Below are 14,650 nucleotides of genomic sequence, written 5' to 3' on the forward strand. Positions count from 1 at the left end.
TCACTGTAAACATCTCTCTTACTTCACATAAATTACAAAAAGATGTGCTCAAATTCCCCTTCATATTGAATGTTTTAATTCCAGGAGCTCATAAATTCAATATATGGAATACCTTCACATGACAGCATATCAAATCTCACATTCAGTTGCAACAATATAAGCAAATAGCTTACTTCCCCAATTCCAACTGGGGGAAAAAAGTCTTCACATAATGCAAAACATACTGGGAAAGAAAAGATCACCACATAAACCTCTGGATTTCATCACTATTTGGCCATTGGAATGTTTTGTTTAGAAAAACATACAAAGTTATGGCATTCACAGCAATATAAAAAGCCAACTCCAGAAGCTGTCTATATAGAGATGGAAATGGAATATTGAGTCTGTATATTAAAAATGGCAAAATAAAGTAACGAAATTCCAGCAATTTTTGAGGAACTGTGACTGCTAGTAAACATACAAAATACACTAAAATCCAGAATATCGGTTTTGATTTTAGTGTATCAGCAAAACTCCAGCAAGAAAATATATAGACTGGAACCAATACATATTTTACAAGCTCATGTCTTTGGAAGACTTTTCTCCAGACATAAAATGTATAATGTCTGTTATCTGCTAGTAAATACTTATGAACATAGGTAAATTTCCAGATCAGGAATAAAGAGATGGCAGTGATTAAGCTGTACTGCACAGGGTGCTTTCGTAATGACAGAAGGAATTTCTTGATTTTAGAAGGGGTCAATAAATGAGGGAATGAAAAAAAGACAGTAAAGGATAGAAAATAGAACAGCTGAGGCAAGTGCAAACAGGCTTCGTGGCTACTTCTGTCACCAACTACTATCCCACCATTGATGAAGACAAAGACAAAGAACCCGGTTACTAATATGATGTATGGCCAAGTTAAAGCAGTAAGTATAACTAGGTTTTTAGGTGATGTGAGATATTTGATAAGAAACTGCAATATTCTCATCAAATCTGAAAATGATCCTTTCCTGGAAGAAATCTTTTCATCTTTCTTTTTCTGTAACTCTGTCTTCCAGGCTTCATTTAGCTTCTCTGCAACAATATTTCCAGCACAAAAAGCTGTCCACACAATGTTTGTCTGACGAAACATGAAGCCACAAAATCCAAGGAGAGCCGAAGTTTTATGGTTACCATAAAGGCACATTAAATAGGCAAAAAGTGTGAAAAATACTGATCCTGGGTCCGTATAATAAAGGAATGTAAAAAAGTAAAGGGTGGGAAACATTGTAAGTGTTAATGTAGACAAGATTCTCTGGAAGCCAGACACAGCCTAGAGAAGAAGCAGAAAAATGTGGTTAAAAATGTCCAATAAAAATAACATAAAACAACCAACCAACACCAAATAATAAGTATAATTCTTGAGAATTCCATTAACACAATATAATATCTCTTATGCTCTTTGGCTCCATTATTGCAGAAGCACACAGGCTGTATTTTTGTTAACCTCCTGCTATGTTAATGCAGAGTGTCGGACTACACAGCATTAGAACAGCACATTACTGCAGACGAGTTAAAAATATGGCAATGAAAATACACCAACTTCTTTTATATGTCAGCTGTTCACATATCTGTGCCATTAAAACCACTGTGGGAGTATAACTGCTCCCATATCTCAGATAAAATAGCTAATGCACCAAGAAAAAAAAAACGACCAACAAACCAACAATGTTTTATGCCCCTGAAATTTCATCACCAAGATTCTGCTTGTTTATGAGACAGCAGAACACATCATTTCATGCTTCCACTCTTCCCTCTTTTGAACCCAATCCACAGAGTGGCCCGTTCAAAGTTTCTGATCTTTGGTGCAGCTTTTATTGTTTATCTTCATTATAATTTGTGAGTTAAAAAAGAAACTTCAAAGAAGGTAGGAGACCATGCAGTTAAAAGCTCCTCCCAATTATTCCACTCACTACATGATGAAATGCAATTCACAACATTAAAAAATGTTGCATGATGTTTCTGAATGATGTAGCATGGGGTGAAACAGCCAGTCACCACCTTACAGAAAAGAGGAATAGAGAAAATGCTGAGCTCAAAACCAACAAGGCAACTACATTTTCTAATTCTTAGACTACTGTCACAAAAACTTTTATTTTCTTACATTTGTATTTCCACTTCAAAGCATAAAATTAAGTGTTCCAAAAGTGAAAAAAAATTTATTGAATTTGACTCAATTCTGTATAGTCTTACTGTGTGCTTAAAATTGAAGAGTCTCCTGTAAGAAAATACATCAGAAGAAATTTTCTTTAAAGGAATCCTTCAGTTATCAAGGAACAGGAAAAAATGCTCTTATGGTTAAAAGTGAAACTGAAGAACTTGACTGTGGTGAAAGATTTTGAATAGGCCATTAATCACTGAAACAATTTACCTGCTGCAGTGGTGGATTCTCCACCACTTTAAAGATACAATATTCCTATACCCAAGTTGAACTGTTATGGTCTGGATGGGTGGTCAAAGGTAAGAAAGAACTGGCTGCTGGTTAACTTGTCACACTCTATCCAAAGAAGAGTAACAACCAGAGTAACAGGGATCTATAATGGGACCTGTCCTCTTTAACATCTTTATCAATGACTCAAAGGCAGCAAGAGTACACTCTCATCAAGTCTGCAAATGACACTAAACTGGTGGGACCAGGCTGAAGAGCAGAGCTGCCAACCACAGTGATGTAGACAGGCTGGAGGAATGAGGCAACAGAAACATTATGAAATTCAATGAGTTCACATGCAAATTCCTGCACCTGAAAAGGAAGAAATCCCTACACTGATAGCTGGACACAGAGTAGCTGAAGATCTGCTGCTCTGTGGAAAGGGACCTGGGGGTCTTGGCAGATAATGAACTGAACATGAGCCAGCAGCTTGCCTGGATGGCACAACGACAGCCTTTCGGACTGCATCAACAAGAGAGCATAGAAGCAGATCAAAGGAAGTGATTATCCCTCTTTATTTGTGAGGCTGCACTTACAATACCATGTAAAATTTTGTGCCCTGTGATACAAAAAAAAACCCACCAGTAAACTGAAGCAATGGCAGAGGGCCACCAAGACAGAGAGGGACTGAAACATTCCCTGAGAGCAGAGGCTGCGGGAGCTGGCCTTGTTCAGTCTGGAAAATAGATGGCTTGGAAAGACTGAACAGCAGCCTGCGAATACCTGAGAATGTTATCAGCTGAAGAAGCCAGGCTCCTCAAAGTGGTACACTGTGGAAGAGCAAGAGGCAACAGGCATTAACTGAAATGAGAGGTTCAGACTGGATGCAAGAAAAATCTTTTCCACTGTGAGGCCAGTCAGTCATGGAGCAGGCTGTCCAGAGAGCAACCTGATCTGACCTCAGGGCTGGCCTGCTTTGAGCTGAAGGGTGGATCTTCTAAGGTCCTTTCTGCCCTGAATTATTCTCCTTTACAACTTGAATTATTCGTTGGTTCCAAATATTGGTATGAAACCTGGTATCTTTCCGAAGAACAGATTTTAGTTTAAACACAGCTTACAGGGTTTCACTCAGGATTTACTGGCTGAAATTTTCTGGAGAGTCTGAAGCAATTCCAACTAGATGAGCATTCAGACCTTTGGACAGTAAGTCTATATGTGTACTAACTTTAAGTTTCATTTCAATGGGGCTACTTATAGTTACAGACAAGGGTAAATTTTTAGAGGTTTGCACCCTGAAAGAGAAAAAAAGATTTAAAAAAAAAAAAATCAAAACAAAAAATGGAGAAAAAGAATGTGCCTCCTTGACCAAACTGGTAGCAGTACTTGCAGTTATATAAAGCTTCCTCACATACGTAGCAAAACATACACTGGGGTATCAAAATTGCTTGTACAAGTGTATAAAACGTACGAGTACACAAAAGTAATTCTACTTTTACCATACCTTATTCTTCTGATGGATCTTGGACAGAAGTAAATACAATAAATAGAAGTTCCCAGCACTGAAAAGCAGGTTAATAAACCTGAGCATCCCTGTAGAGCACACCACGCTTCCCGTCCATCCACAGAGCCATGCCACGGGCTTCACTATTCCCACCGACACCAGGTACAAGCCCGGCAGTGTGGTGATCATCGGGTCCCACTGCAAAGTGGAGAAAGAAACAGGTTATGGGCTGCTATCACACAGAAAAGGGACCTAAGACACACGGCAGGGTATGCCACACCGTGCCCACCCGCTCCCCATTCTGTTAGCTTGGATGCTTGGTGCACTGCTGGCATTACTAGACCAGAATATTTGAACACTCCGTATCCTGCACCACCAAGAAGCAGAAAGCTGCGTTTGGGACAACAACGACCACAAACTATTCTCTTTTCCAAACGCCCGCGATACGTTCATACAAAGCATCGCTCTGACTGGCACGGCTCCGCGCAGCACCTGCAGGAAGCGGCCCTGGCAGTAGGCCTGTGCCTGAGGGACGTGGAAGGTCTCGTCCATGTAGGGCCCGCGCTGCCCGCGATTGACGGCCGCGAACAGCAGGCACGAGAGCAGGAAAGCACCGCTCATGACCGCGGAGAAGCCGTAGGCCTCCGACCGCCCCATGCTGCCGCCGCCGCGCCGGGAAGGCCGGGCCGGGAAGGGACCGCCCTTCCGGGAAGGTCTGGGCGCGGGAGGTGGGGCCTGGCGGTGCGGGACGCGGCTGTGGTGCTCGCCGGGCGGCGGTGAGGGGTAGCGGGGGGGAGCGGTAGCCAAGATGGGACGGGAGGGCAGGAGGAGCCAGGCGCGGGCGGTGGCTGCCGGGCGGGGAGGATGAGGGGACCGGTGGGGCGAGTCGGGAGGTGCGGCCTGCCTCCGGCCGTGGAGCCGCACGCGTGGGGTTTCCCCTCCGAGAAGCTTTAGAAACCATCTGCGAATGGTGTTATTAAAACTGTGTTTTATACAGGACAGGAGCGGGTGTGTGTTCGTTCGTTGCTTTGGTAAATGGTGTAGGGTTGGTGCTGCTGGGCGGTCCCGGGCTGCTCCTGCAGGATGGAGTTAACGCATCGACTGGAGCTGTTCCCTGACTGCACCGTCACCCTCCTCCTCTTCAACCACGTGAAAAATGCAGCTGCTCTAAGGAAAAAGGCCATGGAAGGGTCCATCGAAGGAGCGTTAATAAACCCTGCCATGGTGAGCGAATGCCTGAGTGCCTATGTCCTCTCGTTTATACTGCGTTACAGTCCTAAACGCAGCGTGGAAATCCTTCTCTGAGGGAACTCTGTGAAGAACAACCTATGCTTGTAATCACTTGTCACATGAGTTGCTGATATACACTGCAAATGCCTCTCCTCTGATGTCATCACAGTGTCGTACAGTGTAAGGGTTCATCTGTCTGAAAGGAAAAGCCCTGGCAGGATTGGCCAGATCAGTTGTCGTCTTAGTTCAATTCACATCCTGCTTGGTGAAGCTATTTAAGTCTGCTTCCATCTGTGAAATGCAGTACTAATTGCATAATGCTGTCCAAAATCTAGTATTTGGAGCCTTTTTTCTCATTTAAACCCATAACTAGTTTCTGAATCTGGTCTTTTTTGTTAGAATTAGCAAAGCTGTAGTTAGGAAAGGTGAAAAAAATAATCTGACAATTTACTGACAGAAGAGTTATTAATGTGATTCTTGTTTCAAAAGATTTCAGTAACCTGATTGAGAGAGCATAGTCTTTATGTCAGGTATAACCCCATATGACTTTGGAAGAGCAAGAATTACTAAAGTAACTAGTAAAATACTGGTTTCCTCACCTCTATGACGTAGACTTATGCTGTCAAAATTTAGTGGTCAGGATTTTTTTCAGAGTTCAAAATAGGAAGTTAAATTTCTGTTCAACTTCTTCTGTTGTGTTTTACAGATTGTAGATCCTTTTCAAATTCTTGTGGCGGCCAACAAAGCTGTTCATCTGCACAGGATAGGTAAAATGAAGACCAGAACTCTCAATGCCGAAATTATTTTCAGCCTTTCACCAAACAACAATGTAAGATTTACTGAACAAATGTCTTTTATTGTCAGACAAGGTTGCCAAGATCCATGCAGCCAAACTAAATAGATGTGTTCATTCAAGGCCAGATTGGACAGAGCCTTGGGTGACATGCTTTAGTGGGAGGTGTCCCTGCCCATGGCAGGGGGTTTGGAACTTGACGATCTTAAGGTCCTTTCCAATCCTAACTATTCTATGATTCTATGAACTGTTTACCTGGCTACTAATAGAAGTTACAGCTATTTTTAATAACGCTAATATGTTGTTATCTCTTCTAGCTTGTCAGAATTACATTAATGTAAAACTGACAATTTATTTTCTTAGTCTATTTGACCCTGTAGCTGAAAAGGTTGCTCATATATAATGAGAAAGTGACTCATAATATTTTCTTGTTTTTCATGCTTTCATAGATTTCAGATGCATTTAAAAAGTTTGGCATTTCAGACAGTGACACAGCAGTGCTCATTGTTCTGGTTGTGGACAAAGAAAAAACTGTGAATCTGGGAGATACAGTATCTCAGGTGGAAGGCCAGCAGGTTTCTCTGAATGAACTCCCCCAACTAACAGACACTGCCAGAGTTAAAAAGGTATGTAGCCAAAAGAGATGACTGGCGTAGAGAAAAGTGGACATTACCTTAGGGTCTGTATTTATTTAGCACAACTGGAAACCTGTTTTAGTGAACTTGCTCATTTCTTACTTACAATTTTTTTAGTTGCAAAAAGTTCTAGTTATCAGACCCCAAACAGCATAAATTTTAAGTCTTCAAATTCTTCGTGTCAGGAAGTTGGAACATAAAAATACATTCCAGATTGCTGCCTACCAGTCAGGCACTTTGCTTCCTGTTTTCTCAGGCAAATATTCATTTAATTAAAAATAAATTTCCAGTCCTGAACAGTTTCATAATCTTAAGCACATAAATAGTCCCAGCATGGGTGGGTGAACTAAAAATGTGTTGATTAGCTGCTAGAAGCTGCGTTGGGGCATGTGTGCTCTTAGCAGATTACCATATGCTAGATAAGTATCTTGAAGCATATGTGTTTAACTTCAGGTAACTTAAAATTCAAGTAACTTAAATCATTTTGATCATGTTGGTCAAAATAATGATGGGAGACATGAATAAAACTGGACAAATCATAGCATACAACATGTGGAGCTAAAAGTGCTGCTCTCATTCAGTTTCTTAGCTTTAGATCTTGCCATTTCAGAATTTCCTTGGTTCCTTAGTCCCAATTTTATATTGCAGTCATGACAATATTAAAATTTCCAGTGTAAAAAGTGGGGGAGAAGGGCAAGCCTTCGGTACATATTTTTGGAAGACATGTGATGAATTTTTTTCTTCCTTACACAGCTTTTATGGTTTTCTTTCTCTGCAGATGTACAAAGTTACTCCACAAGAAGAAAAACTTGGCACCTTATTGGATAGTATTGTTTGCAGAATGTCAACAAAAGATGTTATATGAAAATGTGTAAATAAATTTTTTCTAAAGGAAAAAGAGGGCTTTTTGAGGTCTAGAAACATTTCATCGCAATTTATTGTGCATTTCAGAGAAAGTGGCGTAGTACTGAGCAGTTTGATGACATCTGAGCTTTAAATGAGCAAGTTTGGATATGGGGGTAACCAGAACTGTGTTCTAAGCACAAAGAGAAATCTTGCTATGCAAAGCAGAATTTGCCGTTGGCATTTCTGTCCATTTTCTTAACAAGATTAAAAAATCACTTTTGCCAGTACCTTAAGTTGATCTAAACAGAAGGCTGGGAAATCTCTACTTACTCTTCTCTTTCATCAAATGTTTTGCTAGGTGCAGAAAGGATTCAAACACTATAAATCATTTTTAATAGCCCTCCCTTGATTTGTTTTGTTTTGGCACCCTGATGGATGATGTCCTTTTAATGATACTGCTGCCGGAAAAGGCGTCTCCATGGCATGAAGTATTGCTGATGGGCTAGGAAAAAGAAAGTTTCCATAAACTATCAGCGGCACCTCCCTCTTTCTGCTAATGGGATACAGTCACTGCCCGCCCATTGAGAACAGGAAGGGCCCTGTGGCAGCCAGTGCTGGAGCAGTGTGGAGAAGGGTTGTCAGGGATATGTAGGACCATGAATGAGGTCAGCATGGATGATGCTGCGGTGGTGATAGCACCTAACAGTGTGATGTTATCAGATGCAGGGTGCTGCTGAGCTGCTGATGTGTTGCTGTGGTACTTAATTGTTGCTGTTGAAGGATAATGAGAGGAGCTTTTACAACACTGAATTGAGATGCTGACTTCCTAGGGCCTGGTTCCAGGTGCAGAGCTCACAGAGAATTTTTCACCCTAAATTTATTTACTTATATTGTCAATACAACTTACACATCATTCTGAAAGGATCATTGAACGTGTTTGGTTGAACCAGTGTTAAAGGCCAACAAAAGGAACTAAAAAGAATATTGTTTTCCAGTAGTCATCAGGTCCAGCAGTCCTGCATGAGTATCATTTAATCACATGCAGGCATCCTGTTTAAGAACAAAACCTGTCCTAATTAGGTAGAAATCCATTCTGCTATTGCTATGCTATGTGGTTTTTCTGGGATGTGTATATACCTGCATAGCTGTGTGAATATGGGTTGGTTTTATTTTTTTTCCTAATGTTCTCTGAGGTGTTAACGATTTGTGTACTTAGAAGATATTTGGAAGAGTATGGCCCAGTTTCTTACACATAGTATTTGGGGAAACAAATGTATTTTTGGGGAGAGGCAGGTCTGAGTTAAGAGTTGAAATGTTACCCACTACAGTAAACAGACCAGCAAAATGACACGTAGACCTAGTATTGTCTGTGTTTCTGTATTTAATATGAAAACTCCTAGTTTCTGTTCTGCATTTTGGTTTTGGTTAATGCTTCCCTCAATTAAAACAGTGGTACAAGTACCATCCTTTTCCTACCAGCCAGATCAATGGCCAAATACTTGCCAAGTACCAAGGGAATTAAAAGGTTTATCAAAATAAGTTATTCAGGATAAATGACTCTGCTGATTTCTTGATTGAAAGATGGTTCTACAGAATGTATCATCCCCTTAAAGGGAAATGTGAGGCAATAGTAAAGAAATGGAGTTTGGAAGGGCTTGAGTCTTTTGAAATAACACGTGCATAACATCAGCATGTGAGAATGACTGTGGCAAATAAAAGACTTGTTTTCCTTTTCTGACAGTCTGGTTGGTACATGGATTATATCACCAGATTTGCTGGCTCAATTGCTGACATTGGTTTTGGTAGCTTAAAATAATGGTAGGCAGGTATGCTTAAAGCACAGCCTTTTTTGAACATGTGTAAAGCATCAGCCTGGTCTGTTTAATACAGGAGAAATGCTAATAAAAAGATCCCTGCATAACAGTTGATACACAAGTTCCAAACTTGGGTTCCCAGTTTCTAATTCTTGTCAGCCTGTTCCATTGGTGTGGAAACAGTAAATAGTTTGTTACTGTTGCCATGAGTTAAATTATGAAACTGTGATTTACTGTGAGAATTGAACGAGCCATTTTCATGGGTGGATTTACTGGATATTATTTTGGGAGCTGAAGTCTCCTGACTGTCGTTCAGTCAGGCAGACGATTTGGGTCTGTTGGTAGTGAAGACTATGCCACTGACCTGCAAGACCACAATTTTCCCCTACTCCTAGTTACATTACCTGACTTAAATTACTTACAAAAACTGGGAATAAATTTGGGTTGTGTTGACCCTGTGAAGTTACTCTTGTCTTTCTGAAAACTAAAATTAGAATGTCTGGATATATAATATTGCTGTTAAATCAACCCCCACTGTTTTCCAACAAAGCAAAAGCTTAAGGAACTTGAGTTTTTCAAAACATTCAATGTTCTGCTGCTTCTCTTCGGAACTTTCATACCTTACCACCTCTATTACAAAGGTGAAAAAGAGGAAGCTTGAAGCATTTTCAATACTTTACTTGGGCCTTCTGTGCTTCAGAGGTAGGATTGTACCTGCAGGATGTACGAATTTAACAACTAAGTGTGAAAATATAATATGTGGTCAGTTGTTCTAGCTTTTATTTTTAAGGTGGAGTGGTTTTGGGTGGGGATTTTTTTTGGCTGTGCTGCCTGTTTAACATTGTGTATATGATAAAAATTGAGTGAAACCAGCAGCCTGTGCTTCTAAAAGGCAATGGCCAAAACCTCATCCTCCACAGAACTCACTTTCCTGCTTGAATGCTTTCTAATACATGAGTTTATTAGAGAAGTAGAGGGGAGAAAAAAGAAAGGAAGAACGCTGGAAACAGGGCAAGCAAGAAATGGCCAGTACAAAGCCACTTTTTACAATGACTTTGTCATTCATGCTAAGGCCAGCAGGCTATCCTTTTTGAGTTAAGGATGATTCCCAAGCTTTCAGCCTAGGTAGATCTGATGTATATCCAAACTGCTGGTGAGTCCATGAAGAATGCAGACATACACTCAAGGAACACTTGCCTGCCCTGTAGCAAGGGAGGTAGTCCAGTAGCACATTGTGATTTGCCAGCAGCCATCACCTGCAGGCTAGCGCATATGTGAGGGATCAGGTGTGTGCCCATCCCATGATTAGGGGAGTGTGTATTTTGGCACATAAGAAATCTTACAGTGATGTAAAAAGGGCAGTCAGAGGTTCTGCAGGGAAAGAGAGCAGCAAAGGGTAGTCTGCCTTGCACCAAGATGGCTCTTCCTGAGTGCTGTGCAGCCACATCTGCAGGCCACTGTGATCAACACGGCAGCATGAGCAATGCAGGTTCACTGACCTGACAGCTCGATTTGTGAGCTGCAGCCTGTGCACCTCTAAACCGTGTGTTTGATATTACTAAAATGCATGTTTCTAAAAGCTATGTATGTTCGGACAAATAGCCAATCCAATTTACAAAATCTGAAGCAAAGGAAAAATCCCCATCAGCTGTCGGTGACCAGTTCCATGAGTGAGTTCCCCTCACTATTAAGTGTGCCCCCTCCCAGCTCTGTTCACTGGCTTCCTCTCTTCTGCCATCCTGAGATGCTTTTACCTGTCTGCTTTTATTTTCAAAGCCCTTCACAGTTCACATCAGTCTCCTATAGCCTAAGCATACCCTTTTGCCTTGTTGTGATTTCAAAGCAACAGCTTCAGGCCTCTTTCTGTGCCTGCTTCAGGTAGGGGAACCTCCCTTCATCATTTTCAAAATAGATGATTATTCAGTACCACTCTTTGAGCCGCTGCCGAAACTCCCTCTTCTGCAGAAGCCTTGACGATGGTACACATCCAGTGCACTGAGGCCATTGCCTGTCACATAACCCCAGTCACCCGGGTTTTTGTACTGCTGTCAGGATGTCTAAATCCCTCTCTCTTCTAAGTGTACTTCAATGGTACGTTTACAAGAGAGGGACTATCCTTTTGCTTTCGCTTGCAATATAGTTCATGCTACATGGTTTATGGCTGGGCTCCCTATGTCTTATGACAAGTTATTTAATGTGCTAATCATCATTTTTAAAATATTATTCCTTTGCTGTTCTTCAGAGATCACCATCAAAGCTCTGCTCCCATGTTAATCATAATGTTAATCATAATGAGGTGGTACCTTAACAAGGACATGTGCTTGGAGTGGTGCAGTGCTGCATAGGTACAGGAACACCGATTCTAGCACCCATGCCCACTGGGAGAGCTGATACAGGTGTCTCTGATACTACACTGTGCTTGTAAGCACTCCTTGAGGTGTGCCAGGTAGGTCTTTGCAGAAACATTTCAGTTTATGTGCCCCTCCTAATTAGGGATGGATACCAAAATGCGGTACGCAACACTTAAAAGAATTGTGTTCCCTACTGGGTACTCCGTAATTACAAAGATATAAATCTATCTGTTCTTAAGTATTCAGAATATCGTGCAGTTCTTCTTTGTTTATTAGGATACTGTTTGTTAATTTATACAATGCTGGAATTTGGGGTTTAAGCTGAGTTTAAACTCTGAAAGCTTGGACTATTGTTCCCAACAGCCACTGCCCCTCAAAGCTGCCAGTCCATTAACCTGAGCTCATCAGGAGTAAGCAACCACACATCCAAGAGTGTAACAGAGGCTGCCAACTGGCTGTATTTCCATAAAGCTTGCAGGTTTTCTGAGAAGAGTTCCCTGAAAACATGGGAATATGGAATGCCTTCCATCAAGTGTGGGCTGGTGTCTGTAGAGGTTGGTACGGCCATGAGGTATTTTAATGAACTATGGAAAAGCAAGCAGTTACTGAAGATGAATTAAATATATTGGTATAAGATTGAAGATGAGCCAGCTGGTTCTGCCACAAAGGATGCTTACAAATATAGTTTATTTCATTATTTTTATTCCTGAGTTTACAAAGGCATTACCACAGGTTAAAAATATGCAGGTGCAAGTCCCATATAAACTCTTCAGCAACAGAGATGAGAATTTGCTTGCTTCATAGGTCTTCCTTTGCCTGCAGGATAGCTGGTTTTGTTAATTTATTTGTTTTCTTATGATGTTGTGACATGGCAGATTATTTGCTTGCTTATAGTATATGTTTATGATGGATTGAAACAAGTAATCTTAGCAGAGGTAGACACTGACAACTGAAGTTCAAAAACGGAAAGCTGAGGTTTCTCTACAAAACACTGACCAACAAAAACATAAATAGAACTCTTCTTGCTAGCATATTGTGCTTAAGGTAAGTTTCATACACATGCGAGGGGTAATATACACGTGTACAGTGCAAACAGGTATATGTTATTCACAGTCATGTTCTGTATATTGACAAACAATTGCTTCACAGTTTCAGTTTCACATATAGCAACAGTTCAAGCAGTTTCAAGCAAACTGTAATATGCTGAGACCATTTTTTTTTGTACTTCCCAGGTATGGATAATTGACACAAATATTCCTTTAAATATTTGACAAAGAAAGCATATTGCTGCTATCAGGATGAATCCTTTCTTGACCAGGCTCCCCAAATTGCCATTAGAAGGATCATGACAATCACTGTGTAAAGCGTGTGGACTGTAGCAAGATCATCTCCATGCTGATCCTTGAACCCAGAGGTGCTGTGCCAGTTCTCACTTTTGCTGCCATTGGTTTTCTGTCTGTGAGCACGGAGAGAATGTATCCTGCCATAACAAAAAGCATGATTAAGATTAAAAAGGATTCTTTTTATTAACAGTGTTTATAATGAAGTACGGAGTGTGCATTGTATCATTGACTAGATTTGGGAAAGAGCTCTTCAAGCTGTATGGGGCTAATAAATTAATTTCCATAATTGGAAATGCAAAAAACATTTACCAGCCATTTGGTATTTCTCTCCCACTGACAGGCAGAGAGACTGGGTATGAGCTTGTTAGAGGATGCATAGTGCTTTTTCTCTTCACTGTTGATACAGATATGAGAAAAAACATACCCTTAGTTTTGCAGTATTATGAAAGTGGGAAGGTTTAAAAAAATAACCAGTTTCCAAAGCTTTAATCCATGGGAATAAGCACAGCCTGTGCTATGTGAGCTTCCTATCCTGCTCTCATAATGTGTTTCTATCTCCGCTTTTCAGAGGAGGCTTCCCTTGGCAGTCTGTGTCAAGGTGCTCATTAGCCAAAGGTAGCAATCAGCAGTAACTACACAAAGCATACCTGCAGGATTCTCTGGAGTTATATTTTACATTGTTTTGCCACCTTTCCCAAATGGTTTGAAAGAAGAAATTTTAACCTATGGTAACTGACCTTCCGTTATTGTTATCTCCACAGAAGACCGCTTCTTTTTCTGTTGTTTTTTTTTAAGAGAAAAAGCATGTTGAATGTCCATAATTCCACTTGAAGTGGAATGCCAAAAGGTCAATCAGCTTGTGATTTTCATGTAGCTTAGGAAGGGGTCTCAGAAGTATTAGCCGTAGTACAGCTCTGGTTTATACATGTTCCTGGTGTTATTATCACCAAAGTGTAGGAGTTACCAAAAATGTTACTGGAGATAAAGCTTACAAGTAAAGAGCTTTTAAAGACAAATCATATTTATGCTTATGCACACACAGAAAAGAGCTGTCAAAACTGATTTCCTAAAAATGAAAGACTAGGAAGTGCAATCTGCAAAAGGCAATTCATCAATAAAACAGACATTCTGCAGCTGAGACTTTACAGAAAGCAGTTGCAGAATTAGAAATACACATTTAACACTAGTGTCAGGATAGGGGCTACCTTCTACCATGTGTAAATCAAATAACATAGTTCATGATCATATTGCAGCATCATGTGAAGACCATGAGAGGAATATTCTGTCAGTAGTTTGCTTTCCTATTTCCACCTAACGGGAATGCAGTATATGCAGCTTACCTCCTGGAAGCATTCATGGTGTCTTGGTAATTGAGTTCCCAATGCGTCAGATTTCTTCTTGCAGAGAGAAAAAAGGCCTTTTTTATCCTCTTGTTTCCTTGTACAAAAGAGGAAAATCTTCACTCGGTACCAACAAAAAGAATCGTTCTTCCAATCCCACCAACTTGACCAACACTAGTCTGGTCAATCGAAGTTCTCAAATTACTGGTTTTCTAAAGCTGATTTTGACATAGTTTTTCAAGAAATTCCCTGGAGCAGCTCAAAAGGCAAGTAATGAGTAATCCCAACGACTGGCTTCTTTTAGCTGCTGGGATCCCTTCTTATAAACAGTAGCTTGCTGCTGAAGGGTTGCCAAATTCATAGCAACACAAGTAATGCACAGATGGAGGGTGCTGGTGATGAAAAATG

The 14,650-nt window shown here is 40.8% G+C and overlaps 2 protein-coding genes across 4 annotated transcripts; one reads left to right on the top strand and one right to left on the bottom strand.

Moving 5' to 3' along the window:
- Positions 1–238: 238 nt before the first annotated feature.
- Positions 239–4,547, bottom strand: ALG10 (ALG10 alpha-1,2-glucosyltransferase; the record flags this gene model as incomplete). The annotated part of the gene is made up of 3 exons (XM_080638963.1): positions 239–1,294; positions 3,891–4,088; positions 4,383–4,547. The coding sequence occupies 3 exons, from the start codon at positions 4,545–4,547 to the stop codon at positions 239–241; spliced, it is 1,419 nt and encodes a 472-aa protein (XP_080495089.1).
- A 71-nt stretch (positions 4,548–4,618) lies between these two features.
- TPRKB (TP53RK binding protein) lies at positions 4,619–7,474 on the top strand. 3 transcript variants are annotated; one of them, XM_080626342.1, is made up of 5 exons: positions 4,619–4,666; positions 4,888–5,114; positions 5,827–5,949; positions 6,363–6,539; positions 7,327–7,473. In XM_080626342.1, exons 2-5 carry the CDS (start codon positions 4,974–4,976, stop codon positions 7,411–7,413), a joined length of 528 nt encoding a protein of 175 aa, XP_080482468.1. In that variant the 5' UTR covers positions 4,619–4,666; positions 4,888–4,973; the 3' UTR covers positions 7,414–7,473. The 3 variants fall into 3 exon arrangements, with proteins under 3 accessions (XP_080482468.1, XP_080482469.1, XP_080482467.1); XM_080626343.1 differs by having other exon boundaries at positions 4,642–4,666; positions 4,893–5,114; positions 7,327–7,474; XM_080626341.1 differs by lacking the exon at positions 4,619–4,666 and having other exon boundaries at positions 4,725–5,114; positions 7,327–7,474.
- Positions 7,475–14,650: the final 7,176 nt, after the last annotated feature.

The sequence above is a fragment of the Psittacula echo genome (assembly GCF_963264785.1).
Source record: "Psittacula echo genome assembly, chromosome: 1".
In the NCBI taxonomy this organism is placed as follows: domain Eukaryota; kingdom Metazoa; phylum Chordata; class Aves; order Psittaciformes; family Psittacidae; genus Psittacula; species Psittacula echo.